The sequence below is a fragment of the Lissotriton helveticus genome, chromosome 8 (assembly GCF_964261635.1).
Source record: "Lissotriton helveticus chromosome 8, aLisHel1.1, whole genome shotgun sequence".
Lineage (NCBI taxonomy): Eukaryota > Metazoa > Chordata > Amphibia > Caudata > Salamandridae > Lissotriton > Lissotriton helveticus.
In genome coordinates, this window is record NC_136069.1 from 343,630,841 (window position 1) to 343,646,908 (window position 16,068).

The 16,068-nt window shown below is 46.7% G+C and overlaps 1 protein-coding gene across 2 annotated transcripts in view; it reads left to right on the forward strand.

Moving 5' to 3' along the window:
* PAN3 (poly(A) specific ribonuclease subunit PAN3) overlaps positions 1-16,068 on the forward strand; it is a 1,108,727-nt gene that overhangs the window by 291,524 nt on the left and 801,135 nt on the right. For both annotated transcript variants that reach the window (XM_078657124.1, XM_078657125.1), the window contains exons 6-7: positions 7,617-7,703; positions 10,274-10,424. In XM_078657124.1, coding sequence (XP_078513250.1) covers positions 7,617-7,703; positions 10,274-10,424 — 238 coding nt within the window. The remainder of the gene's footprint in view (positions 1-7,616; positions 7,704-10,273; positions 10,425-16,068) is intronic.

Below are 16,068 nucleotides of genomic sequence, written 5' to 3' on the forward strand. Positions count from 1 at the left end.
TCAAGGCCTTAAATCTAATATGGTTCTCCCCTTGCCGTAGTCAAGCCTATGCGTATCAAGGCTTGAACCACAGTATGTTGAACAGAGAGGTGAACATCCACAGAATTTTTCTCAACCATCTCAGAATGGTAAAGCATGTCGCAGCCACCCTAGGGATTTGTTGCTTCATTGACAGATGGTCTTCAATGAGGATACCCAGGTTACGAACTTGATGTACTGGCTGGGGTAAAAAGCGCATTTCAGTGGGCCAATGTTGCGGTCCCCAGAGGTCTTGCTCTTTTCCTAAAATCATCATAACCTCACTTTTATCTCCATTTAGTCTGAGCAAGTTGTTCTGCATCCAAGATGCAATTTTCCTCAAACCTATCTGGAGAGCAGATAAATCAGATCCCCTAGATGAAGTAAGGCAAAAGATTATCTTCGTGTCATCTGCATTGGAGAAAAGGGACAGCCCCACCTCTTTGGAAATATATACCAACGGGCACACATAAATATTAAACAGCAGACGACTCAGCACAGAGCCCTGAGGAACTCCATAAGGAGATTGATGGATATTAGAACTTGCCGAAGTGGAGAATACCTGAAAAGTTTGATCAGCCAGGAAAGAGCGAAACTATTGTAAGGCTGAGCCTCCAAGGTGTAAGGGTTTCAGCAGGAACGTTTGAGACACTGTGTCGAAAGCGGCACTGAGATCAAGTAAAATGAGAGCCACTGTATCACTGCGGTCCAGATGCAGTATCAACATTTCGGTAACACCAAGTAGAGTAGATTCAGTGGAGAAACCTGCTCTGAAACCTGTTCTAAAACCAGGCTGAGGGGGGATGAAGGAAACTCAGAGACTCAACCAAAGAAGTCAGCTGAAAATTGACATGTTTTTCAAGAAGCTTGGAGAAAACCGGAAGCAGAGAAATAGGCCGAAAATTAGATGACATGGAAGGATCCGCATTTGGCTTCTTTAGGAGAGGGAGCACCATGGCATGCTTCCAGTCTGGAGGAAGAAAGCCTTCCTGTAAAAAGGCATAAGAAGATCCATGATCAACCGGAGCGGAGGTGCCTCAAGCTGTTTCATCACGGAGATGGGAAGAAGGTCTCTAAGAGAACCTGATTTAATGCTAGCCAAGAAACTGATAAAAGTGCTAGGTTCTAAAAAGGGGCCATGCTTTCACCCTAATGATGGATTTTACATTATCCTGGATCCGAGAGACTCCCGTACTAACAATAGGTTCGGTGTTGGAAGTCTGCGGAGAATATAGCTGGTTCTCATAGGTTAGAGCAGTATACAGTTTCTCAACTTTCTCCACAAAGAAGCAGGTGAGGTTCTCACATTGCTTAGCAGTTAAAGTGCAACAGGTTGGCAGAGTATTAGAGCCAGATAGTTATTTGACTACTTTAAAGAGGTGTTTGGGGAAATTTTATGAGAAACAAACTCAGCACAAGCTGCTTTGCAAAGAATATGATAGTCACTTAGGGTCTTTTTATAGGATATCTTAGCATCTGTCATATAGTATTTTCTCCATTGCCTTTCCAGATTTTGACACTTTGATTTCTCAATCTTGAGGTTCTCTGTAAACCAGGGGACAAGCAACCAATGGTGGCCTAAAGTTTTATAGCAAAGAGGAAGGCAGGTGTCTGCTGCATGAGAGATCCTTTTTTGAATGGAACCCAAATCGAAGGTAGCAAGCTTTTTTATAGATGGTCTAGAATCATCCCAAAAATTATTTAAGGCTCCGGCATTGAGCTTGAACCTTAAGTTTAGGTACGGCCGTAACTGCCAGGGTGCAGGCTGCAGCCTTCAGCAGACATGTCACCGCAAATAATCAGACCAGCACAAAGGGAAAGCAGGAGGGCAAACCAGATTCAACAGAGTGGAAAAGATTGGATCAAGCAAGTGTCCCGCAACATGGTTAGGACCTGAATTATAAAGATGAATATTCATTGCTTCAACATCCGCAATGAAAGCCGCACTACTGGTGCATGCAGAATCATCTAAATGAAGATTTAGGTCACCCAGAATGGTAAAATTAACAGCTTTCAAAACATGGGAGGTTATCAGATCTGGGAAAGATAGTGCCTAAGTTCCTACAGGCAAGTTCTCTATGGTGGTGCACGCCTTCACTTGGCTGAAGTATATTGGCTCTTTCTAATTGGAGGATGCGGTCTTAAATATCCACGCTTAACAAATTGCCTGCCACGCAACATTGCTCTGTACTCTTGCCACAGTGCCACCTTTGATTGCACTGTGTTCATTTTAATTGAAATAGTGTGGTTTGACACAATTCATCTTCTACCCCATTTGCTTCAATGACCAGGGGTCTAACGCCACCCTCTAAAGATTCCCTGTCTGCACAGCCCAATCTGCGCACAAAGGCAAGTAATCTGAGATCTCATGGGTTAGAAAACGAGTGAACAAAACCTGGGGAAGGTACATGCCTTGTGTAAACACATAGTCTAGTCGGGAGTAGGAACCATGCTTCCCAGAGTAGGAGTATTGTCGTGTTGTAGCATTGCAGAGTCTCCAGACGTTCGTCAGGTCATACATTTCTATAAAATCTGTCAAGCCGCCACGTCCCATTGAGGCACTCTGCGTGATCTGATCAATGGATTTGTCTATTACTGAATTGAAGTGCCCCTAAGATCAGCTGCCCATTTGGAAGCCACAGGGAATGTTTACCAATTCTGTCACTCCTGCAGATTACTGTGGGGGCAGCAAATATTTAGTTCCTCTGACCCAGATGGCATGACCAACCCATATCGAACTGCTGTCCATTACATTGGTCCTTGTCATGTCTGCTGATCCCTTGAGGATGGATGGTTTCTTTATGTATGTGTTTTCTATGTCCCCTCCCGAAAGAGGACTTATCTGGGGAACTTAACATCACTCTTTTCATTGCATTGTGGGAGCTGCCCATTGAGATACTTGCACATCTTCCTGAAAATGGTGTGGCAGACTAATGTCCGTGTGTGCGATCACAGTCTGCTGCTGCTTCTTGCTGTGGGCTGCTGTGTATCATTGCTCTCAAACAATGCCTATGAATAATACAGGTTCATGATCAATGTCCTCAAAGAAGCTAGAAAGCTGCATATGTCCACAAACATCATTAACAGTTCCACCAGCTCTGTGAACTGTGGCCTATCAATGCTTTGGCAATCATGTTGCAAGTCCTTTCACCTTTAACTGACATCTCTGGTCAAAGCCATCACACTGTCATTCAGCTGGAAGGGCTTGTTTACTGAATCAATATATGTTGCTCTCCAGCAGTATAAGACACTTAATACAGAATCACTGATTGCCTTCCTTGCAGCACCTGTCACATGACCTCCTCCTGAAGTCTTTCTTATTGACGGCATATTATTGAGAGAGAAGACAAACATACAATCTTTTAAAAGTATGATCAGACATGTTCAAATAGTATAAAAGTGTATCCCAAACAGATTGCGACGTTCACAATCTGTTAGGCTCCCTTCATTTACTCCACTTTAAGTTCTCTTGAAATATGGGTCCCTATGGGCTCAGCCCCACTTCAGCATGCACACCAAAAAAAGCTAATTTTTAATGAGACTGAGGTAATATTGAATCTGGCGTACATTTCCAGCAATGCATGAGATTTATTTGGGAGTACATGGATAGTAATTGGCTAACGCTCAGGGCAGACAAAAGTATTGGCGGTGAAGGAGAATGCAGCTCTTTATCTTGATAGTTACTACCCAGTTGAATTGGATCTTCAGCCTAGCTTAGTGAAAGCGGATAAACGTTATGTTATTTTAATTTTTAAAGGCGCACAGCTACCCTACCGTTTCCCGGCGCCACCTGAAAAATGCAAAGAAAAATGGAGAGCTACATATTAAATAGCCACGTTTTTATACATCTCCTGAAGAAGATTCACTACGAAGCCCTGCTGGAAGGGAGTTCCATAAAGAAGGACCTAGATAGGAAAAAGAGTGATCGCCCATACGCACTAGACGCATCCTAGGAATGACAAACTTTGCCTGGGTAGCTGATCGAAGTGAGCGGGAAGGAACATGAGGGTGAACAAGGGCCATCAAGTAGGGGGGGAGCCTTGCCGGATTTTATCTTAAACAGAAGACTCAAAGCCTTAAACTTAATGTGACATTCAATCCTGAGCCAATGAAGTTATCAAAGTGATCCTGAGATAGACGCAGTTTTGGGGATCTTACAAAGCAGCCGTGCTGCGGCGTTCTGTACTAACTGCAGCTTACGCAGCACTTTCTTAGAGGCACTCAAGTACAAGATGTTACTGTAGTCCAGCCTTGAGGTGATGAGCACCTGGGCCACCGTATGGTGGGCGGAAGAAGGTAACATCCATGAGATTTTTTTTAGCCATCTAAGGATAGTGAAGCAGGTAGAGGCTATCCTCAACCCTCCACCGTGATCAACTCCAAGCAGCCCGCAGGATGTACAAAACTCACATCAAGAATAAAAAGTCAGCTTTCTTCTGCTCAGCATTAGATAACGCAAAATACCGACCTAAAGAGCTTTTCAACATCATCAGGAATCGGACCTCCAAACCCTTACCTCCCTTAACCCAGGCATCCAAAGCTCGGTGCAACAGTTTTGCAACCTTCTTTAACGACAAAATCGTCAAGATCGACCTAGCATTGGGCTTAAACCCCACTTCCCTCAATGAGGTCAATATGTCCAAAAACCTTGTCAACGTTTCCATGAAATCTCCACAACAGTGGTCATCATTCATTCCCATCCAGGAAGCAGAGATAGTCAATCTAATCTCCAAAGCCAAACCCTCAGCACACACCCTGGACCAGCTACAGCCTCTCTTGACCAAAGACCTAAAGCGAGTCCTAGCTCCATTATGGTGCAAGATCATTAATAGCTCTTTGAGCTCTGGATCCGTTCCAGACTGCCTCAAGGTAGGGCAAGGCACTACACTATTAAAGAAACCAGGTCTAGATACAGAAAATCTGAACACTAAAAGTGCCTTTCTCAACCTAAAATTACTATACAAAATAAAACCCTTCCTCCCACCCAAGGACCTTCAACAAGCCACCCAGGCACTAGTCCTCTCCAGAATAGACTACAGGATCGCCACCTTGACAGGGTCAGCAAAATCTCACCTTGCCCGCTTAAAGACGACACTCAACGCAGCAGCAAGAATGGTCTCCGGAATTAAGAAATTTGAGCCCATCTCTCCAGCCCTCAAAGATCTCAGATGGCTCCCAGTGGAGTTGCGAGCCACTTTCAGAACAGCCTGCATCACGCACAAAGCCCTGCATATAGGTAATCCAGAATACCTGGCTGCCAAACTCAATAGGGCAGGCCAGTCCAGAAACCTCAGGAGCTCCAGCTCTCTACTGCTCATCCCTCCCAAATCTCGCAAGCACAAAACTACAGCCAAATCTTTTGCTGGTAACGCTCCCAAATTCTGGAACTCCATTCCTCCCCACATTAAGACAACCTCCTCGTTTCCAAAATTCACGAGACTACTCAAAGACCTCTTCCTCGACCGTACTCGAGAGATCTGACAGACCCTGGATTGCCCACAATCTGTCACTCCAGCTTTACCTCAATTCCGAGTCTGACAACAAGGTCGCAGCTCAAGATATCTTCTGGATACAAACATTCTGTTGACAGATTCTGTATATTTTTTATGTTGTATATGTTGTGAAGCGCTCTGATACCCCTTGGTCTAGCTAGCGCTATACAAAACTACTAAAATAAAAAAAATAAAAAAATAACTGCTTGCCTGTTCATGGACAATTGATCGTCTCCAAGAACATACAGATTTTGAACTTGATGTTTGGGTTGGGGGACTGACCCATTTCTGCGGGCCAATGTTGTGGACCCCACAAGTCCTTGTTATTGCCCACAATCAGCTTTTCTGTTTTCTCTCCATTGAGTTTTAATAGTTTGGTATGCATCCAGCCCGCAATATTCTGCAAGCCATCCTGAAGTAACAACGGTTTACATGCCCCATCAGCAGAGAGGGAGAAGACAATGTGGGTGTCATCAGCGTATGAAAAAAGAGACAACCCAGCTTCCTCTGCAATCAACGCCATCGGCCTCACATAGATGTTAAATAATTGAGGGCTGAGAATAGAGCCTTGAGGAACACCATATAATGACTTGTGACTCTCAGAGCACGCTATTGGCGAAAAAACCTGAAACATGCGATTCCTCAAGACATTGGCAAGGCATTTAAGTGCTCTACCGGTCACCCCCAATGATTGCAATGGTAATAGCACAGTGTGCGAGACAGTGTCAAAAGCGGTACTGAGGTCTAAAAGTATAAGAGCCACAGTGCCGCCCGCGTCTGCTTGTTGACGTATCGGGTCCATAACCCCAAGCAGAGTGGTTTAGATTGAAAAACCCGCTCTGAAGTAATATGTACTCTGTTTGAGTACATATTAAAGCATATCTATCCATGTTTAGTTTGGTGTCAAACAGAATGACAAAAGATGGGCTGATTATTTCAAGCTTTATCAAATAAGCTCTTTTCAGACATTATGGTACTTGTGGGAAGCCAGGCCTGAAAAACACTTCACACTCAAAGTGTTAGAAGATGTCTCAAATTTTATATTGACAGGACTAAAGAGTTTAAAAAGAATGATCCACTTTTGATAGCTTGTGGTACTCCCCTTACTGATTTCCCATTAGACTTCCAGCTCAACGATCGGAAAGCATGTGAATCTATGAAAGATACCAATACTGGAGTACAACAGTTACAGGAAAATAACTTTTTTCTTTTGCAGCTTTATCTCTCATAGAGGCCAGACATCCCACCCGGCTCACCTTGTAAATTGTGAATAAAAGATCCAACTGAATACGCGTCTCAAATTGGCAAGCATCAAATGGATTCCAAGAGATTGATGGGGATTTCTTTTTAACGTAATCATTGTTTGATTGCATACCCTCCCCCTGTCACTGCCCACAAACAGTTACTTGAAACCGGTTCAAACTATTAGATGGGTTATTCTATAAGTAATAACAACCATTGAACCCATATAGCAATTGAGTACAAATTAGTGGTTGTTACCAGTGATATGGCATGAAGTCTGTTATGTGTGAAAGCAGTGGCCAGTTCTTTTTCCTTTTTTGGGGGGTTTTCTTTATTCAGTCATGTTCTCATAAAATGTCCTCTATTTGAGTCCCTTAACCCCTTCGACGCTCATGACGAGCTCAGCTCGTCATGAGGTACACCTCTCGTACGCTCATTACGAGCTGAGCTCGTCATGAACTGCGGGTTTTTGAAATCTTCAGCGCACCGTGGAAATCTGCACCGCGTTGATGCGGTTAAACATGTGGCTTAAATTGACCTTCAGGGTATGATAGTAACCATGGCCATCGACACTGGAAAGTTGTCAGTGTTACAAAATACGAATTATAATATTTTTAGAATTGTTCTTTCAAGAAAAACAGAAGCAAGGTGTAAAAAGTGTTAACTTGTACCTATTTACATTTCAGAAGATCTCATTGCAGAATACACAGCCATGAAGTAACTCATGCTTGGATAATACTCAACACTGGACATGCTTACTTGAAAGATCGTTTTGGTAGCATTCCAAAAATTAGTGTTTTCAAACATTTGATAAAGTTAGTCTTGCAGTTAGTAACATTTACTTTATTTTCCTTTTGTTCAAAGGGTTCTGAAGTCCTTCCAGCCATGAGGGGCATTCAGATGATGGTAATTGGTGGGGAGAGTGAATCATGGAGAGAACCAGCATTACAAGTAAGTAAACGTACTTACATTTCCATGTTCACACACTGTGGTATGTACTGACGTTTGTCGTCTAAAATAGAACATGTATTTGTAGTTTACTTGCGCTGAGGGGTAGTCCAAGGGCACCTGTGACCCTGGCGTTCAGCCGTGCCGCTCCAGATATTAGATATGCTAGTAGGCTGCCCCTTGCTACTTTCTTCTTCGGGGGCATAAAGAATCTTCACTGTTGAATCCCCTACATGCCGAGTCCTCACTCCACTCACGGACCCAAATAAGAAGCGCCTCCTTCTCAGGCAACATCACACTTATAGGGGCTCTTTGGGACACTTGCCATCCAGGGGGAGCGCTGGATCCACCAAACAACCATGTCAACTGGACCACTCAGTGTCTCTCTAAACATCAGAGAGACCTCACCTGTTGGTTTCTACTCACCCCCTGTGTTAGCTCCCATTCGGGGTACCTGACCTCCTCTGTGGAAGCTGATGTCAGGCTTGTAGGGTAGGGTGGGGAGGAATGATGGACCAGCTGCTACACTTGTTGCTGATATCATACTCCAGGATCTTTACATCTCCTGCCTCGTGCTCCCAGCAAGCTTCTTTATCCTCTGTTTGTGTGGTGTGTCTATAATGAAATGGTAAGGAAAAAAAGTTGGTGTCAAAAGCCCCATAATCCGCTCCATATCTCATTTTTAGAGCAGGGGGCCCCTGTCATAGGCATAAAGTCCACCTCAATCTTGTGCTGGGTCAGCCTTGTGCTGCATAGCTTCCATCGCCAGGCCCGGGAACCTGGGCCGTGGCACAGTGTTTCCCCTCAAGGCTGCGGGAACTGCCAAATTCCCACAGCGCAAGGCTTTGGCACTCCCCTCCAGCGCCCTGGGAGGTTTCCTCAGGCTATCATCTTCGCTGCCCAGGCCATTTGGGAGAGGGCGCCCCTTCCCTGGCCACCTCTTATACTGCATGGTTCAGTGCCTCTGTGCGTCATTCCCAGTCCCTTCCTTCCAAACCCAAGCCCTGGGAGCACCCTCCTGCAGCAATCACCAGACCTGTCACAGTAGAGTCGGGCTCCAAGAGCCATTAGAGCGATCCAGGCCATTGGATTTGTTTGAGGCAGGTGGCCAGAGTACTAGACCGGGAGCCAAGACTTAAAACGTCCATCTACACCGACCATGTCTTTAAGCTTTTTAGGGTATGAAGGAAGAAGCTAGCACTTTTAGCCGTATTGGTAATAGCCATTAAGGACAGTGAGAAATCCATCATGATGGAGGTAAGGATTTCACGGTTTGCTTGACAACAGGAATCAAGTCCTTAGTAGTCCTTCAAGAATATTCTATTTAAACTTGCTTTTTCATGAGGCGGAGAAGAGTATACATCAAATTTAATTTGAATTTAATAGATGAAAAATTGTTGACATCCAGCTATGGATCGTGATCAGTCGTGAAGTTTTATGACCATCCCTGATGGTAAGGGTTTTTAAATGTATTTTTAGTCCGCATATTGGTGGACGCCTACATTGTTTTGTAATGCTATTGCCAACTGACGACTATCTCAGATACATGGCTGCTACCGCAGGGATACTCTTGGTGTTAAGCTGCAAAGTAGCTGCATGGTAGACATAACACTTTTGTCTGGGCATTCAGTTAAGAAGCAATTCTAGAGTTTAGTCAGTCAGAGAACTGGAACTTGTTTTAAGTAACGTGAGTTTCATTTCACCCCTCCCTGTTTTTTATACTAGTTTATTTTCCTCCTCCTTTGTCTTTGATACTGGTTTTATTTCCTCCTTCCTTGTTTTTATTTTGTCCATACCTGTTTTTCTGTTAGTTTTTTTTGTTATAAATGGAATTCATGGAAGATCTAGTGCTGGAGAAGAAAGGTACTGACCTGTAACTACAGTGTACAGTGTAAATACCTTTCATAGATAGACATGCAATCCTCATTCCTTACCTTTGAGAAGGCTCAACGTGCTTACACCTTTGTTCCTTGAAAGTTAGAACCCACAGTGACCCCTGGGAGAGTATTACCAAAGCCCATCCACCTCATTGTCTTGAGTTTTGAAATTTAGGCTGATGGGTTACTATGGTTAATTGCTTAGATTTTGACTACTGCTGTTTTCCAGTGCTTTGCCGTCTCATTGCCTGAAGGCTGATGTGAAATTGTTCAAGTATTTGAATGTATACCATTGCTAGAGAACTGCAGTGAAACTTTTTCTTCTATTCTAATTCTGGTTCTTTACCTGTTGTTGTTTTGTTAAATGTTAGTAATATCCCCATCACAGTCAAAAGTTTTAGCGTTTTTGTACTAGTCTTGTGAAAATGGAATGTAATTCTAATAGTCTTCCTATTTATATGTATTCAAAATGTGTCAAAAGTCCAATGAGAGTTTCTAAGCTAAATGTATTTGGCTATGTATTTAATAATAATAATAATAATAATAATAATAAAGGAGTTTATATAGCGCCTGGTTACGCCATCTCGGCCATTGAATCCCTGACTCACAAATCTCATTCTGTTCTGCTTGTTGGCAGTAAGGCTCTGAATTAACTCTCAACTTTTAAAAACCTTCTCATTGATGTTTTTTTAATAGGCCCCAAATCCTACTGCAAGTGAGTTTATTCCGAAAGGAGGATCCACTTCTAGACTGAATAACATGTCCCAGTCAAACTTGTCTGCCTTTTCTCAAGCCTTGTTCTCACATCAATCTATGGGAGGTCCCACAGGTGCTGGCTTAGTTCCAGGTTTGTAGCGATTTTATTCAGTTGTAGTTCTGCCGTTGATATTAGTAAGTTTATCACAATTGCTAATTTCAGTTGTTCACTCTTTGTTCTAGATTTTACTGTATCTTAGAAATTGAGCCAACATGACCCATCCTAAATGTTCTCTTGTGCTGGTCTTGCACCAAAATAATTGTTTCTAATTGCATATGTACTCAACTTCTCTAGTCCATCTAACAAAAAATGTAAATTTCACTCTATGAAAGAAAGTAGGTTATGTTCACTTGAAGGAATTGAGGTCTGCCAACTTACTTAACTAACATTGTGATCTCTTTTTTGTAAAGAAAATCTTAAAGGCGTCCCCAGTGTTTTCTATCTTTTCATGATTGAAATTTGGAAATCAGCACAGACGAAAAATAGCAATGCCAGATATGATTGATTTTGTTCTCTGTTATGAGAATGCATGGAAGAAGTATTTAGTGGAGTCAGATAGTGAGGAGCCAATAGAGTAATACTTGCATTATTCCCTTCAGACGAAATACCAGCATGTAATGCTGTAATTGAACACGTCAAGAAAACAACAAAGGGTCTTACTCTACTCAGTAAGGCTGAGCCAATATAACAGAAACCAAATCACAATGCCAATACTGATCACCACTTCAAATAATATTACAACACAGGACCAACGAAATAAATCAAAGGTGCCTGACAAGCATATTTAATTTCTCTATTTTATTCTCGGAATTATTTTCAAAGAATGCAGACACTTTATCTGATTACATAAAAAGCAACGGTTGAGGCAGAAAGAATGCACCTGCTTACACCTGTGGCTTATAAATAGTAGTGATGGTGCTTGTGATTCCAAGGAACACAACCCTGTTTGTTCCTTCAAGGGCAAAGCCCAAAAATTGCAATGAATGACACTTTATCTGTTTTACTCAAAATTGATAATACAATACAGTAATCTGTACACATAATCACCAAAGAGATACCACACTCACTTTACCATTTCATACATTCCATACACACTCATTTATAACCCAAACAATACTTCAGACATACAACAAATTACAACAAATTCCCCGACCGGTTAAGCCACACTGATTTGTTTTTAAAAGGCTAATCCAGAGAAGGGAAACGACACAAAAAAGCCAAACAACGTTAGAGTTTCTGCATTCTTTGAAAATAATTAAAAGAATTCCGCAGGGCCCCACCGGCTCCGGGTCTGGATCCGGGTCGCCGCTGGTCGACCTTATGACCGTTCCGCCGGCGCCGACCCTCAGGGTGTCGTCCCCGGTCCCTCCCTCGGTCCGGATCCGGCACCTGACTGGCGTCGCTCGACGCCGCATTAAACGCCGAGAGAAGAGCAATTCTTCTATGATCTGGCCCCATCCTTTGCACCTGTCTATCAGGAGATGGGAGACGAGGAGGATTGGGAGGTGTCTGAGGACCCTCTTGCACGAGAGTGGCAGTCGTATCAGGACTGGGCAGTGGATCTAGGGGAGGCCAGTGGTTTGGACACATCGCCCGACACTGGCTTTGTCTCCCCTCCTACCGTGGCTACAGAGGAGGGGGCTGCTTACAGCGTGGTGCTGACGAGGACGGCCAAGGCCTTGGGTTTTGAGCTCTCTGTCGCGGCCGTGAGGACTAACCTCCTCACCGAGGTCCTTAAACCGCAGGCAAACTATTTGGAGCCTCTACTGCCGTTTAATGAGGCCCTTACTGACGTTCTATTGGGCACTTGGTCCAGGCCCGCTACAGGTCCTCCTGTAGATCGGAACGCGGCCAGGCGCCACCGCCCGGCCCCAGGCGACCCTAGCTTCCTGTCCACCCACTCCACTCCCGAGAGCCTGGTTATCCAGGCCTCTAACTCCCAGACCGCATTCCCGACAGCTCCACCGGATCGGGAATCCAAAAGGTATGAGCAGTTCAGTAAGAAGCTGTTCTCCTAACTTGTGTTGGGTTGCAGTCGGTCAACACCGCTTGCCTTTTGGGCCGTTCTACCTACCCTCTGTGGGACACCGTCGCGGACGTGCTGCCAGCATGCTCGGAGGAGGCCCGGGTCAAACTCGCTCAAGCCCTTGCGGTAGAGCGGGATGCAGCACGGTACTCTATCCGATGTGGGCTGGATACCACGGACTCGCTGGGCAGGGTGATTTAGACTACGGTGGCGGTTCACCGCCACGCCTGGCTGTGGTCCGCCAACTTTTTGGCTGATGTCCAGAATTCCCTCATGGACATGCTGTTTGATGGCCGTTGCCTCTTTGGCGACAAGGCAGGTAGTGCGCTTGAGCGTTTCAAGGACTCCAGGGCTACGGCCAAGTCCTTGGGCCTGTCGGGCCAGCGCCAGCAAACTTCTGCCTTTCGCTCCTTTCGTGGCCAAGGAAGGGGCACCCCTCACGTCCTGCCAGCGACGGGCCGCAGACTAACATCCAGCGTGGCGGCAGACCTGGTAACCGCCATGGCAGTGCCAGGGGACAGCGGCGAGGCCAATCCACATCCACCCCCGCAGCATCCGCCTCAAAGCCTTCCTAGTCCGAGCTTTCAGGCCCATTCTACGCCAGTGGGGGCAGGGTTCGCCTTCATCTTCTCCACTGGTGCTCCATCACTTCGGACAGGTGGGTGGTGCAAATCATACGGGGCTTCTCCCTCCCCTTCGAGGCGACCCCTCCAGCCATGTCACCGCAGTACCACCGTGTGTCGAGGGATCACTTGCAACTTCTGGAAGAGGAAGTTATGGCCCTCTTGTCCAAGGGGGCCATCGAGGGCGTTCCTGGGCCAGAAGTAGGGTGTGGTTGCTATTCCCACTACTTCCTGGTTCCCAAGAAGGGCAAAGGGGGCCTACGCCCTATCTTGGACCTGCGGAACGTCAATGGCTTCCTCAGGAAGGAGAAGTTCAAGATGCTGACTTTGGCTCAGGTCTTAGCTGCCCTAGACCCAGAAGACTGGATGGTAGCGTTGGACTTGCAGGACGCATATTTTCACATCCCTGTCCTGCCGGCCCACCGGCGTTACCTGCGGTACACGGTAGGCCGCGAGCACTTCCAGTTTACCGTGCTCCCCTTCTTCCTTACCAGTGCCCCTCGGGTGTTCACGAAAGTGATGGCGGTGGTCGCAGCTCATCTGCGCAGATTAGGGGTGTCCGTCTTCCCCTATCTCGGCGACTGGTTGTTGAAGGCGGGCTCGCCCCAGACAGTCGTCAGCCACTTCCAGACTACGGACGACCTCCTGCACCTGCTGGGGTTCTCCATCAATGTGCCGAAGTCACACCTGTGTCCCTCTTAGAAGCTCCTCTTCATCGGAGCGGTTCTGGACTCGGCGCAGTTTCGGGTTTATCCTCCCGAGCAGCGGGTTCGGGATATTCAGGCTCTGATTTCGATCTTTCAGCCTTTATCCCGAGTCTCGTCAGGTTGTCGCTGCGTCTTCTGGGGCAGATGGCCACCTGCATCCTTCTGGTGCATCATGCCAGGTGGCGGATGCGGGCTCTGCAGTGGGACCTGAAGTTTCAGTGGACCCAGCATCAGGGCCACCTGTCCGACCACGTCCTGATCTTGGAGGGCCTGCAAGACAGTTGCAGTGGTGGCTCACTGACCACTATTGGATCAGCGGCAGATCCCTCTCCCTACCCCAACCGGAGCACGTAGCACTGACGGATGCGTCCCTCCTGGGCTGGGGGGGCCACATGGGAGAGGCGGAGATCAGAGGCCTCTGGTCTCCGCCGGAGTCCCAGCTCCATATCAACCTTCTGGAGCTGAGGGCGATCTGGCTTGCACTGAAGGCATTCCTTCCCTCTGTCCGGGGAAGTGTAGTGCATGTGTTCACGGACAACACCACCACCATGTGGTACTGCAACAAATAGGGTGGGTGGGGTCGTGGACCCTTTGTCAGGAGGCCCTGCGCCTCTGGCAATGGCTGGAACACCAGGGCTTCACCCTGGTGGTTCAATACCTGGCAAGTTCCCTGAACGCCAGGGTGGACGAACTCAGCTGCCGGTGCATGATGGATCACGAAAGGTGTCTGAACTCGGACGTGGCGCAATGCCTCTTTCAGTGATGGGGAGAGCCTTGGTTAGATCGATTCGCCACCGAAGAGAACGCGCAATGTCATCAGTTTTGCGCATTGGAATTTCCAAGGCGGCACTCGCTCAGAGACGCTTTTCGTCGCGAGTGGAGTTGCAGTCTATTGTATGCCTTTCCGTCTATACCACTTCTACCCAGAGTGCTGAAGATCAGGCGCGACCAGGCCCAAGTCATCCTTGTGGCTCCGGACTGGGCACGAAGATGCTGGTATCCCGAGCTACTCAGCATGTCAGTCGATCCCCTGATTCGTCTGCCTCTTTAGGAGGACCTTCTGTCGCAGCAGCAGGGGACGGTCCTCCATCCGAACCTGTCCAGTCTCCACCTCCATGCGTGGAGATTGAGCGGCGACAGTTGAGGCCATTTGACTTGCCTCCTGAAGTCTGTGATGTGATTCTGGCAGCCAGGCGCCTCTTCACAAAATCGGTATACGCCTGTAGGTGGAACAAATTTGTGGCGTGGTGCACAGCAAAGGCGGTGGATCCCCTTTCTGCCCCCCTTTCGTAGGTTCTCCTCTTTCTTCTTTCTCTTGCCCATCAGGGCTCTGCTCTGGGCAGTATCAAGGGCTACTTCTCTGCCATTTCAGCCTTCTTGAGGCTTCCTGATCAGCCTTCTCTTTTCAAGTCCCGTTGTAAATAGATTCTTGAAGGGCATCACTCACATGTTTCCTCCTGTTCCTTTCGTGATACCTCAGTGGGACTTGAACCTTGTTCTGACTTATTTGATGTGCGCTCCTTTCTAGCCACTTCATAATTGCCCTCTTAGTCTTCTAACTCTTAAAACTGCATTCCTGGTTGCCATCTCCTCTGCCAGGAGAGTGAGTGAGCTCCAGGCTCTATCTTCTCAACCTCCTTTCCTCTCTGTCCAACCGGACAAAGTTGTCTTGAGAACGTGTCCCTCTTTCCTGCCCAAAGTAGTCACAGCATTCCACATCGGGAAGTCTATCACCTTGCCCACCTTCTTTCCGCCTCCGCATCCCTCGAAAGAGGAAGAGAAGCTCCACCGTCTGGACCCAAAACGTGCGCTCTCATTCTATCTGGACCGCACACGCCAGTTCCGGGTGGACGACCAGCTCTTTGTTGGTTACGTGGACGCTAAGAAGGGACGGGCGGTGCACAAACGAATCATTTCTTGGTGGGTCATTTTGTGCAAAAAGGCTTATTATTCACTGGCTAAAAAGGAGCCTCCTGTGGGGATGCATGCCCATTCCACTCAGGCCACGGTGGCTACTACTGCCCTGGGTCGGGGAGTCCCCTTGCAGGACATCTGTCAGGCAGCTATGTGGGCCTCGCTGCACACGTATGCTAGACACTACTGCCTGGACAGCCAAGTCCGGAGAGATGCTTTTTCTGCCGTTCCGTTCTCCAGGACTTTCTGGTGTGATCATTGGTTCGCAGACCCACCACCGGGGTTGGTATTGCTGGGGTATCTATTCTAAGGTAAGGAATCTAACACTCGCCTGTTTCTTTCAGATACACAAGTTACTTACCTTCGGTAACGATATATCTGTAAGAAACAGTAGTTAGTGTTAGATTTCTTTCCGCCCCACCCATCCTCCCCGTTCTGCGAACCGATATCTAGGGTTAAGGTTC